Genomic DNA, 13,284 nt, shown 5'->3' with positions numbered 1-13,284 from the left:
CCAAGTTTTAACTCCAACTCAGACACTGGTCACAGACGTTCTCTGCATGGGTTGCCCTTGTTTTGATTTTGCAGCCGCTGGGCTGGCCTAAGGACCCGCAAAATTTGCTTCCACTCACTTCCCTCCCACACACAAATGCTCAAGTCCAGCTGGTCCGCTGTATTTTTTCTATGCCTCATTTCCTGCGGCAGATCACAGCCTGACTAAGCAGCAAGACATGCAGGAAATGGATTGTCCACACAACATTAACTAATCAATAAACATCAGTTTCAGCCCCAGAAGGTCTGTAAATTTATATCGGATCATTTACTTTCACTATAAAGTCCAACTAGAACTACACCAGCCTAAACAGATACCTGCCCCGATAACCCAAGGAAAGAGATGTTTTAGTTACTCGCAATTTGACCTCATTTCCACTTTTTTTAAAAAAAACATTGGTTTTATTTCTGATTTTTGTTGTGTTTTTGTCTTTTTTTAACACGCTTGGTTGTTTTTTGCTGAACAAAAGCTCCTGTCCAGCATTTTGCACGTTACTTTTCTTGACCCTGCATTTCTTTCCTCCTGCTATTTGGATTCAAACACACACGCACCCCCTCCTCCCACTCCCCATTCCCAAGGAATAAGGGAGCTGTGTTTTGTTTTGTTTTTTGTTAATTCTCACTGGAGTATATTTTTTCCATTGCTTTTCAGAGAGAGTGGAAGGGAGAGAGGGAGGGAGGAGGGAAGAGAGAGATTAAAAAACATCGATGTGAGAGACACATCAACTGGTTGCCTCCCGCACGCAGTTGGGGAGCAAACCTGCAACCCAGGTACCTGCCCTTGACCGGGAATCAAACCTGTGACCCTTTGGTGCGTGGCCAACGCTCTAACCACTGAACCACACCAGGCAGGGCTAAGGGAGTTTTTTAAACAGGAAGCAAGGTATCTGAATAAATGCTAATAATAATACTAATAATAATAAAAACAACTCCATGGAAACACTGCTGGTGTTCCCGGCCGGCCTCGGGCATCCCAGTACCAACAGGTACCAACGGCACTTACTCGCCGCCGGGTAAAAAGGTGCAAGATTCCATGCCAGGCGAGCTGAGCTTATTTACTGGCCCAACTTCCTTACTGGCCTCATGCACATGCGTCCTTATGTGCGTCCCAAAGTAAGGGACAAACCTGGAAACACAACCGGGTCCCTAAGTGCCAAGCCGGGACTCTCCGGATCAACACGTCTGCCACCTCGCTGCCGTTTTTAGAGCTTTCTCTTTGAACACCGACCGAGTGGCCTCCAGCCCCCTGTTCCAACATCCAACGCTGTTTATGCCAGTTGTTAGCTCAGTCTCTCTCCTCCCTCTGCACAGGAAATTTATGTGTTGTATCTGGATGGGTTTCTGATTTTTCTCATAGCAAAGGTTTTTGGCTCCAGGCTCTTACACCTTGAAGCCGCCACACAGCGGGATGGAAACTACAGCCCGTGAGCAACCCTGCTCTCGGTCCCCAGGTCGGGGCTGCGCCAAGAGCGTCTCCCCGCCGTGTCCCCACTCAGCGTGCGTCCCAGGCGCGTCGTGGACGCTGCGGGCCCGGCGCTGCACACTCGGGGGGAGACGTGGCTCCACGTCCCACATTTCTTTCACACAGAGCGTGATTACAGGAAAGTGCTTCCATATGGCCCGTGGAAAATCCCAGCCAAATCCGGCCTCGGCGGGCCAGCTTCGGAGCAGTAACAGAAAGAAGGTGCCGTCGTGGAAAGCAAGGGCTAGACGCACCGTGTTTTCACGCGGACAGGAACCTCGGCTGACGCTGGCCTTTGCCCAGGCCCACGCAGACAGAATTGGGCGGCGTGCCTGCGGGATGCCCACAGCCACGACCAGGCTCGAGGATCTGTCTGTAAAACCCAGTTGCACTCACTTCTTTGCAGAAATTAGCCAAAGACATTAGGTTTTTTGGGGCTCTTAACCCGGAATGCTCCGAACTAGAATCAGAGGTCTGAGGTCCATGCCTCAAAAAATCAGAATGGCAATATGTGGGAGCACGTGGGAACATGCACATTTTCATTGAGAGAAAATGCCTTTCTATAGGTTTTTCAATCTATAATTTAAAAACTGAAAATTAATGTGCGTGTTTGTGTGTGTGTGTGAGAAAGAGAGGGGGACGGGGAGCTATCTTACTAAGAAGTACAAACAGGCCCGGCTGGCGTGGCTCAGTGGTTGAGGGTCAACCTATGAACCAGGAGGTCAGGGTTCGATTCCTGGTCAGGGCACATGCCCGGGTTGCAGGCTCCTCGATCCCCAGCAGGGGGCGTGCAGGAGGCAGCCGATCAATGACTCTCATCATTGATGTTTCTCTCTCTCTCGCTCTCCCTTCCTCTCTCTGAAATCAATAAAAACAGATTTTTAAAAATCGGCAAGTATGTAAAAATAGTCACACTCTGTGTTGGCAAAGGTTCATAGAAACAGGTGCTCTTGGAAGAAGTAACGGACAAAAATCTGATAGTTTTCAGAAGATATCCGGCTTCCAGGAAACTGGTCAAAAGTTCTTTCCCAACCGAAAAGCTTAGCGTCAGGAAAATGTCATTCTAATGACTAACAGACGGTCTAAAGCACATTTTGTTTTACGTACTGGGTTTGAAACCTACTTTTCTCAGGAGAGACGTGTGACTTGGACTGTCCCCGCACGAGCCTGCAGGTGGCGCCGTCGCCGGCGCAGACCCCGCAGTTGTCTTCCTTGGCGTGACTCCCCAGCTGCCGGTCACAGCCCACCGCCTGGGACAGAGAGCAGGGTGTCAGGACCCGGTGAGAACACGGGAGGCGGAACGCGATTTCCTCCTCAAATGCATGAGTTGGTTCTCCTCTATGAGAATACAGCTTTTAAAAATAGGAATAATACGAAGCTTCCAAGTAGAGCATGATTCCATTCGAGGCCCAAATAATTAAAAGGGAAGAACTGAAGCTGTCCCCTCACACCCCCCCTCTTATTCTATTTACAAGTTTATTCAGATATTTTTGTGTGTATAAAATAAGTAGAAATTTACAGATAAAGTTTCCTCTCTCCCCTCTCCCCTCCCCTTCCCTCTCTTCCTCCATCTACCCTAGACCTACTTTTTTTTTTTAATTTTATTTTTGTTTAAAATATTACAGATGTCTTTTTCTCCCCAATGACCTGTTCCACCCCGTTCCACTACTTTCTCATCTCCTTCCCAAACGATCATTATCCTGAAGCCATGGAGACAAAATGTCTAACTTTCAGTTTTGAAAAACTGAAAATCAACATGCATGTGGTCCAAAACTATAACCTTTTGGTCCATAGTTTAAAACACATTTTTTTCTCTATTTTCATCTCAATCTCCATATACTTGTGTCTCACTATCTATCTGCCCATATCCCTCTATATATCTGTATCTTAATATCCCCTCCTCTTCATCATTATGGATAGCTATACCTGTATATCTCCACCTTTATGTCATTATATCTCTATATTTCTCTTTATAAAAAATTTTTTGAATGTAAGAAAGGGGTGAATGAGAGCGATGTCTCATATAGAATACAGTTATACTGCTATCCTTCAGACTCCAGTGACTTACGATTTTTTGTGAGTTATTTGTGTGCGCGTATGTGTTTGTTGGATTGTGAGCTTCCTTCTGTAACAAAAGGGGCTACGTCTTCTATTTCTTATTTCACCAATATGTCGTTTATATAATATCCCCAATAATATTAACTAATGTGATCGTTTCTACCTCCCCGCACTCACTCATCTTTATTCCCATTTATTTACCTGCTGTTTAAAGACAAAACCCAACCCCGCCCTGCCACCCCTTTCCAGTGACAGGATGTTGAACAATTCAAACGTTCAGAGGCATTTTCCTCAAGAAGGAAATAGGGATGATAGTCCATACTTCATAAAGGGCCTAGGAAGGACTGCACGAGAAAATATCTGTAAAACGCTCAGGAGAGTGATTAGGACATTACAAAGGTCTCAGTGAAAGGGGAGGAATTTTACTATCTGTTTTTCATTGTGTTTTGACTCCGGGGTGGAGAGGCCCCCGTGCTTCAGTGTTGGGCAGTGGTACAATCAGACACTATATCCAAGGTGCTGAATATAAAAACTGGAAAAAGTTGAAACCAGCCGTAGATTCTTTCCAAAATTCTGGTGCTGAAGGGAAGGAGAAAGATGAAACGAAAGCTTTAAGGGGAGTTGAGGGAAAAGTTCCAAGGAAGTTGAAGAAAACCCTACGATTAGAGATATTTTCTCATTCACACAGGGCAGTCGGGGGGTGGTGGGGAAGGGTTTACATTTTGCTCTGTGCATTTCCAAACGGTGAAAGCTACAGGTTTACGCCTCCATTTAATTCACTATGAGAAAGTCCAAAAAGTTAGAGGTGTCGAACGGTAAGTTCTCAACCATGGGCCAGGAGACTACTTGGTGGGAAAACGGGAGGAGAGAGACCAACTTATTCCATGAGACTCCGAAGATCCTTTCATCCTGAGTGTATGATTTTGCAAAGAGGGTAATAAACTATTAATAGCAATCGTTGATTTTTACTGAAGGCTTGCCACGCGCCGGGCATTGTGCCAAGCCCGTTATAAAGACATTATTTCATTTAATCTTCACGGCTACCTTATAATATACTTGATATCTCTTATCTCTATTTTACAAACAAGGTATCTGGATGTTCCGGAGGTTAAACGACCTTCTGACACGACCCAGCTAGCGTATCGTGTCCGTAATGGTTTTTAACAACCGAGGTCATCTGACACCCACATCTTTTTTTTATAAATAAACATTTTTATTTATTTATTTATTTATTTTAATTTTATTGTTTAAAATAATACAGATGTCCCTTTTTCTCCCCAAATGACACCCACATCTTAACATCACGGTACACCTTTCTCATTTTTGGTATCAGCAGATAGGTTGTCAAGAGCCCAGTAACAGGGGCCATTATAGTCATATTTACAAGTACATGTGGAACAACTTAAGAGTGATTGATTTTGGAAACACTCTCAGGGTTGGGATTCAATCAATGAGTAACTTGTGTCCATGCAACCCTCCCCAAGGGGAGTACTATTCCACCATTAAACTGCAGGCAGGAGGTTCCTGGGCCAAGCTCTGTCCTCACACGTTGGGGTCCCTGAGCACTTTGCATTTCATGAGAGTCAGAATCGCCCTCTCTCCTCCGGTCGTCCCAGGGAGGGTGTGGGCTTCTTAGTAGCTAGGATGGGCTTGTTTGGAAAAGCATTTGGGGTCTTGCAAGATCTTGGGCAATCGAAGACCTCCCTGAGCTCTTATGTTTGTTTCATAACTTTTTTTTTTTTTTTTTAAGTTACAGTTCATCCAAATCTTAGAGCCAAAAAAAGCATGTGAAAACATCACAGAAAAAAAAAAATATCTGAAGAGGAGGTCTGGTTGCCCTGTGACTCACAGGGTATAAGCCAAGACCTGCCCTTGAAATTGAGAAACTACTGAATTTTGGCTCTAGGATCCCATCCTAATCAACTACAAGCAACTTTTAAAAACTGCCTGGAGTGTCTTCAGTTTCTGGGGCATCTCTCGAAGTCAAGACCTCCAATGATCTGGACTTAAAAACCACTAAATGGATAAATATTTCAATAATATTTATTAACATCTACTCAATAAGAATTCCTATAGAGCCAGGCACCGGAGAGTATGAATTAAGAAGACAAGATTCATGTAGTTCATGAGGTGAGTTACACAAGATTTGGCGATAACCTGAAGAAATATTTTAAATCTATGAGCAGTGCCAGGCAGGTGTGGCCCAGTGGTTGAGCATCGACCTAGGATCCAGGAGATCGAGGTTTGATTCCCAGTCAGGGCACACACCCAGGTTGTGGGTTCGATTCCCTGTCAGGGGCGTGCAGGAGGCAGCCGATCAATGACTCTCTCTCATCATTGATGTTTCTCTCTCTCTCTCTCTCTCCCCTTTCCCTGCCTCTCTCTGAAATCAAGACATATATATATATATATATATATATATTAAAATAAATAAAATAAAATATATGAGCAGTGCTTCTTGGAATAAATGCCCTAGACGAATCCTACAAGGTTTCCTGTTGCAATCTTTGGATTCCACCTGGGCAAAAATTTAAACTATTTTAAGTAAGCGAAACTAACTTAAAAGGCGAGGAATACTCTCTAAAATAGCTTTTACGTTCAAATGATGAAAAATGATATTTCGTGTGCACGAATAAAAGCAAAGAAGGGAAAAGATTATTTCTTGAAAGTGGGCGTGCCACCTCGGGGGGGGGGGGGGGAGGGCGTGGCTCACCTGACAGATGCCGCTGATGCACATGTCCAGGGAGTCGGTGTGGCAACGCGTCCCATCCAGGACCTTGGGCGCCAGCTCCACCACCAGATTTTGTCCCCGGGCGTGACACTTGAGCGCGCAGGGGGCGGCCGGATCATTATACCGTGGGAGCCACTCGTAGTACCGCCCCTGATACTGGACGTCATTGTAGGCGGAGCACTGCTGGGCTCTGAAGTCCTCTGCATCCGGAGGGCAGTCCTGGGGACAGAGGACAAGGGCCACACGCACGTCACCCAGTGAGAGGCGCGCCCCCCACGGGGAGCTGGGCAGGTTCTCCAGAGTCCCAGGAGGCCGGACCCCACCTGCCTCTCTCCTGGAGTCACCTCATCTCTTCTAAACATTCAAAACTGGCCCGGCCGGCATGGCTCAGTGGTTGAAAGTCAACCCATGAACCAAGAGGTCGCAGTTCGATTCCCGGTCAGGGCACATGCCAGGGGTGCAGGCTCCTCGACCCCCAGCAGGGGGCGAGCAGGAGGCAGCCGATCCGTGACTCTCATCATTGATGTTTCTCTCTCTCTCCCCCTCTCTCTGAAATCAGTAAATTTAGAAGAAAAAATTTCTCGTGTGTTTCTTGAGTGACCTGTAGCTCTCCTTAACAGTGGGCAGGACAGGTGCTGGGAGCAGGACGGACGGAGTTCACCTTTAAAGAATAGTTTCACCTCCCTGAGCCCCAGCGCCCTCATTTGCAAAAGAGACACACCCACACCTCGAGTGCCTCCGAGGGCCACTGAGATGCTGCACAGAAAAGCCCCCTGAACCCCGAAAGGCGTTTTCAGGAATTAGGTATCGTTTCTCTGAATTCAGGAATTATGAAACGCTTCCCAAATTAGATCATAAATGTAACACGGGCCTAAAAGGGTGGTAGCATGAATCGAAGGTATGAGATACACAAAACCTCTTGTCGATTAAACAATTATTCGAAATTTCCACAAAGGTACCGAGAGACCGCGAGCTTTACCAAAAAAAAAAAAAAAAAAAGTCCCCATGACAGTGTTATAACTGAAACCACGAATCTGTCTTATTAGATTATATATTTTTTATTCCAGAACTTACATGATTGCTGCACGTCTTGTATCGAATATTCTGCCCTTCGCAATTCCTAACGGAAAAAAAAAGGAAACAGTGATTTCATGGAAGCGGCAAGCAGCTAAAAAAAAAAGCCAAAACGAGGCCCTGTAAAGCTTTTTGTGGTGCACCTTACCTCTCAAAAAGTCAAAGTTTAACCTTTATCGGACGAAAGGGAACTTTAGTTCCCGGCAAAATGTAATTTAAATTGTAAATGTAATTTTTATATTTTTTAACATCAGTAACGTATGTTAAAAGGTAACTTTAATAATAAACAATACATTTTCTTTATAAATGTTTTTACTTTTCATAAATAACTCAAAAAATGGATAGGATAGAGGCAAAAAAGTAAATGCCTGCAGAGCTGAATTTAAATGCCGTCTTTTAAAGGTTAAATTCTAAGAATAACTATTCATCGAGCAGGAGGCTCCAAAATCTCAGGGCAGAATCGCTTTATTTTTACTTCTTAATATGTTTTTATTGATTTTAGAAAGAAGAAGGGAGAGGGAGAGAGAAACATCAATGATGAGAGAGTCATTGATCGGCTGCCTCCTGCTCGCCCCCTGCTGGCGATCCAGCCGGAAACCCAGACACGTGCCCTGACCGGGAATCGAACCCGTGACCTCCTGGTTCAGAGGACGACTGAGCCACGCCAGCCGGGCAGTAGTGAGGTTTTTTTTTTTAACCCACCTCGACTCCGTCCAACCCAACCCACACGAAGCCCCCTGACCGGCCGCTGTCGCCACGGCACATTTGGGGTCACAGTCTAGTATGAGATGAACGACCACTTTAAGAAAAAGGCATCCGATGAAATGCAAGCGATTTTACAGCTGAGGACACTGGAGCCTGAATTCCCGCAGCAGGAACCTGCCAGCTCTTTCTGGACATCACTCCTTTGGCTCCGAGCGACGGAGCTGCAGAAATGACGACTTCCAAGTTTTTTAAATTTCGTTCTAAATTATTATACCCAAGGGCTAATGGTTATCAGGAGTGTATGAAAAGTCAAGGCCATCGTTTCGCAATTATGTATTCTCTGTCCGTTACAGCATCCATCACACCCTGAAACCGAAGACTTCTGAAGTCATAAATTTACAAATATATAAAAAACATATGTCGGTTCCACGTGAGGCTACACTAAAAACATTAATAAAAGGGCCCCGAAGTTTACAGCCCTATAATCTGTTACAGTCGCTTAATTATACATATAATCAAATATACACATAATTTGGTTTTGTTTTTTAAGTCTCACGTGAGAATAGTTTTTCCACTGCTTTTCAGAGAAAGTAGAAAGGAGGGACAGAGAGAGACACATCGATCGGTGGCCTCGATGGGGGCCCGGGGATCGGGCCTGCAACCCAGGTATACGCCCTTGGCCCGAATCGAACCTGAGACCCTTCGGTCTTCGGGCTGATGCTCCAACGGCTGAGCCAAACAGGCCACAGCCCAGTACATACTATTTTTAAAAAGACAAATGCCACTCCTTTTTCGCCCGAGCCTTACCATTCACTGCAAATTATTCTGACCCCTCTGGTTCGGAGGCCAGAGAGAGATGCTAGCGTCTGGGCTCCCCTGCTCCAGTCTCCACGCTGGAAACTGCTCCTGCACCTGACCCGAGTCTCGACAGCTTTGGGCCGGTGACTGACCGGGCCGGGCCTTCCCCCCTCCGGACCCGACAGTGCCCCTGGCTCCTCCGAGCTGGAGCCTCCTGTGGACAGGTATGCAAAGGGGCTGCTGCTGCCTGGCTGATATTTAGACAGCAGACGGTGCACCCCCATGCCAGGGCCTTCGGAGGCCAACCAGCCAGCTGTCTCCCTCACGGCACCCCCGGGGCGCCCAAGGGCACTGGCATCCCACCGAGAGGCGCGGTGAGGCCCCCACGCACCTGCCGGTCAAGCACCTGCGCAGAGAATAGGAGGCTCCGCCCCCGCAGGTCCGCGAGCAGTCACTCCAGTCTCCCCAGGCGTCCCAGTTGCCGTCTTTCTCTTTGTCTTCATCTGCGCGGGTGTTTCTCGAAGTCTAGAACAGGAAGGAGCCACAGTAAATTACGGACAGGCGCGTAAAAACACCCCAGAGCTGTCCCAGAGTCGCCTACTAAGCCGCTCGCAGAGGCCAAAGTCGCCTGCACACGCTTCGCTCTGGACACAGACCACCCGAGATCGGTTTGTACGGAAAACCCGGGCGTCGCAGGGCCTGTGCACCGTACGAAGGTCTTGTCCAGATGGCTTCGAAGCTCGAGTTTAAATCTGAAATTTTATCCCGAAATTTAAACAAACTGGCTACATGCCAGTAATATTATTATTATTGTTGTTTTATAACTTGCGCAGCATGGTCCCAGCTTGTGTCAAAGCTCTCACCTTTGGCCCCTTCTGGTTTGGCTCAGTGGTTAGAGCCTCGGCCTGAGGACTGAAGGGTCCGGGGTTCGATTCCTGCCAAGGGCACGTGCCTCGGTTGCAGGCTGGATCCCCGGCCCCAGTCAGGGTACGTGCAGGAGGCACCCAGTCGATGTGTCTCTCTCACATCGATGTTTCTCTCTCTCTCTCTCCCTTCCACTGTCGCCGAAAAGCAATGGAAAAAATATCCTCGCGTGTGGATTAAAAAAAAAAAGTTCTCACCTTTGAAATCCGGACGTGCCTGTCTGCCAGGCGGGTGCTAACTCCAAGAACCTTTTCGGCAGGAGGATTTGTGGAACCAACCTCCTAAGAGAGGCTCCGTTCCCAGAAAACAAAGTCAGTAAAGCTTTAGGGGTCCAAGAAAATAGGGGAGGGTCATTTATGAATAGAGTTCGGTTTGGTTTTTTTCCCGGACTCACTACCACTGACATATGTCAGGATGCCCCAGAGAAAAGCTAAGGCGGAGTTCCGAGTAAAAAATATATAGAGAAAGACGTAGATATAGATGTATAGGGTATCCTCCAAAATGTATACACACGCTTTGAATAATTACAAAGGCCGTGTTTCTTAAAGTACATTTTATTTTTCAAAATTGAGCTATCGGCTGTTAAAGTGTGTCTATATTTTTGGGGGACAACCCTGTAGATATGTAAAAAAGTGATGTTTATTAGTTAAAATGATAAAACTTTACTAAGGGACCTAAAGTAGACTTGGATAACTGGAGAAAGGTATAGACCCAATACTGCAAAATATTAATTCTCTCCAAATTAATCTATATATTTATAGCAACTCCAATCAAAATCCCATAGGAATTTTTTTTGTAACCTAATAGAAAATGATTCTGATGTTCATCTGGGGACTAAAATGCCTACAAGAGCAAAGGAAAAAAAACAAAAAACAAAAAACTGTAAAAAAATGGAAATGAGAGCGAAATCACCTCAATTAAAAGAGTATAGAATTGACACAGCGATCGCAGTCTGATGTATTAAATTTTTAAAAAACAAGAGTCTAGAAACAGACGCAAGTATGAGGATACCGTGTGGGGCCAACAAGTCAATATGATGAATGGTTAAAAAAAAAAAAAATCATAGATAACGTCTTCAGAAAACACAATGAAATGAATTCCAGATCTATGAGGACTTTATCTTAAAAATGACGAAACCATACAATACTGGGAAAATTACAGATTAGTAGTCATATAAACCATATCAGGAAAGACTGCCCTACGTGTGTCAACAAAAGTAGAAACTACAGAGGAAAATACAAATGGGATTAATTACGCCCAAACAAAAATACACTTAGCACGTTCTAGCTCTTTACCTACAGACAAAGCTGTCGGTATATGAGTATACACACAAAAATGCAGCGTAAACGTGCAAATAGGCTGGAAATAAACACACCGAATGGCCTCTAAGAATGGAGGGTGCGGGACTGGGAGCGAATGTTGTGGGGGAAACACACAAAAGGGGCGCCAACTGGATGTTTTCTTTCCCTCACCCCCTGAAAAGATCTGAAGCAAAAACGTTCAATTTGATGAAGCCAGGTGATGCTATAGTGGACGTTCGGTTCGTTTTATCTGAACTCTTGTGGTTTTTGAAATTTCTTTTTTGCTTTTAAATGTTTTTTGGGGGGGAGTAAAAGGCAATCATTACAGAATCCTATAAGCCTATGTTGTTTTTAAACACGTAGGCGCCTAGAGAAAGGAATGAGCGGTCAATGGTTGATTAAAATGTTGGCAGTGGCGGCCTCTAGTGGGGAGGAGGACTCCGGGGGGTTGTTTTAACATCTTCGGTTTTTGTTGTTTCTCTGCATCTCATAAAGTTTGATTTTTAAGCAGAATTAATACTTTCATTGAAAACAAGCCAGCCAACAAACAGGAAGCACATCCTGTCGGCAGACAGAAGAGCCCAAGTCAGACAGACGTTAACAGGTGAGTTGTAAGTCGGGGAACAGGGGAGTTTAAGAGGGAAACGCTGACATACAGCCCGTCTGTGACTGAACTCGACACCGCACAGCTTTCCTTAAGCCCTTGGGCCAACTTACCTCATCCAAGCGCAAAAAAAAAAAAAAAATTAAATTAAAAGAGGGATCTGTAAAAGAGGACCTTCAAACGCGAAATGAAGAAATAATGACCAGACAGACGCAAGGAGGGGCCTTTCCCAATAATTTTCACCCGAGTCTCACCAGCCAGTGGCGCTGGTGGCTTCTCGCCAAGCTACCTATTTATAGCACAGGGAGCAGCCGGCCCCCGGCTACAGGCAATATTTCGGGAACAGTCGAGCAAGCCTGTCATCGGGAGTAAGAGCTAATTAAACCCATACCACCGACTCTCCCAATTAGACCACTGTTCAGCTCCACTCTCTACACTCAACGTCGCCAGGTAGAACCGGGTCCTGCCTATGACGTGACATAAAATATAGTTTTAATTCATAAAAAAAAATAAATAAAAAAATACAGTAAGCCATTTAATGCGCTCTCCTGGTCCTTTAGGTGGGTTCGCCCGAACCGCTGAGGCAAACCGTTAGACGAGTCACACAGCTGCGGCTGATTTTTCATTTTGTCACCCGATCCGCGCCGATAGGTTGAATGTGAAACGCTGAAAGGTATCACCCTATGTGTCTTTAAAAGGGAAGGCGGAGAGTCCTTTGCAATATTGTTCTAATTTATTTTCTACTCTCCCATCTGTTCCGTTTACGGTTCGAGTCGGGTTTCTTTCCGTAACTTCTCCACCTTGACTTACCCAAAAGGAAAGGGGAAAATCCTGATTCTGAAATAACTAAAAGAGGCAAGTTATAAATGCAGACGCCCGGTATTTCGGGTTGGATCGGTGAGGTATTTCGCCCCTGAGAAAAGAGAGAGAAGAGACAGAGACATCTCGAGAGGGGTCCTCAGCTTTGCCCCCTCTCCTTGGCCATGAGCCCTGGGTCCCAGGGGAAGGGGGCAGCTCGGCCAGGACAGCTCCACTTTCCAGGGAGCACACAGACCCCGCTGGGAGCTCGGGGGGAGCCTCGCACGTCCCCACCGACGTCCCGGGTGCGATGGCACCGCAGTGCCTTCTGGCTTCTGGCTCGTCTCTCCTTTCTAATGGCGGCACAGTGACCACATTTTCTATTTTCCTTGTTTTGTTCATCTGCATTTCCCAACTTTATACAGTGAACATGCAAACTTCGTGCCATAAAACACCCCATAAAAGCTCTCATTTTTTTTTTTTAAGTGAAAAAAAAAAAAGAAAAACGCTAAAGGAAAACCATCCAGAGAAGCAAAACGCCGCACTGTGTCATTTTGGTTAAAACTATCGGGATTGACGATCTCTTTGGAAATCTCATTTTCCTGAGTTAAGTTCTAGCTAGGGAATATTTGAGATTAAAAAAAAAAAAAATTCAGCCCATCCGGCGTTGCTCAGTGGTTGAGCGTCGACCTATGAACCAGGAGGTCGGGCACAGGCCCGGGTTGTGGCTCGATCCCCAGTCGGGGGCATGCAGGCGGCAGCCAATCAATGACTCTCATCATTGATGTTTC

At 45.9% G+C, this 13,284-nt stretch overlaps 1 protein-coding gene across 1 annotated transcript in view; it reads right to left on the bottom strand.

The window, feature by feature from the left end:
- ADAMTSL3 (ADAMTS like 3) overlaps positions 1–13,284 on the bottom strand; it is a 67,315-nt gene that overhangs the window by 36,840 nt on the left and 17,191 nt on the right. Inside the window, exons 4-7 of the mRNA XM_081124712.1 lie at positions 9,258–9,391; positions 7,364–7,409; positions 6,272–6,508; positions 2,624–2,750 (exon numbers count right to left, since the gene is read on the bottom strand). Of these exons, the coding sequence (XP_080980838.1) occupies positions 2,624–2,750; positions 6,272–6,508; positions 7,364–7,409; positions 9,258–9,391 (544 nt within the window). The remainder of the gene's footprint in view (positions 1–2,623; positions 2,751–6,271; positions 6,509–7,363; positions 7,410–9,257; positions 9,392–13,284) is intronic.

This window comes from Miniopterus schreibersii (genome assembly GCF_964146895.1).
Source record: "Miniopterus schreibersii genome assembly, chromosome: 22".
Lineage (NCBI taxonomy): Eukaryota > Metazoa > Chordata > Mammalia > Chiroptera > Miniopteridae > Miniopterus > Miniopterus schreibersii.
Note: the sequence above shows the minus strand (reverse complement) of the source record. Positions and strands in the feature narration are given on the sequence as shown.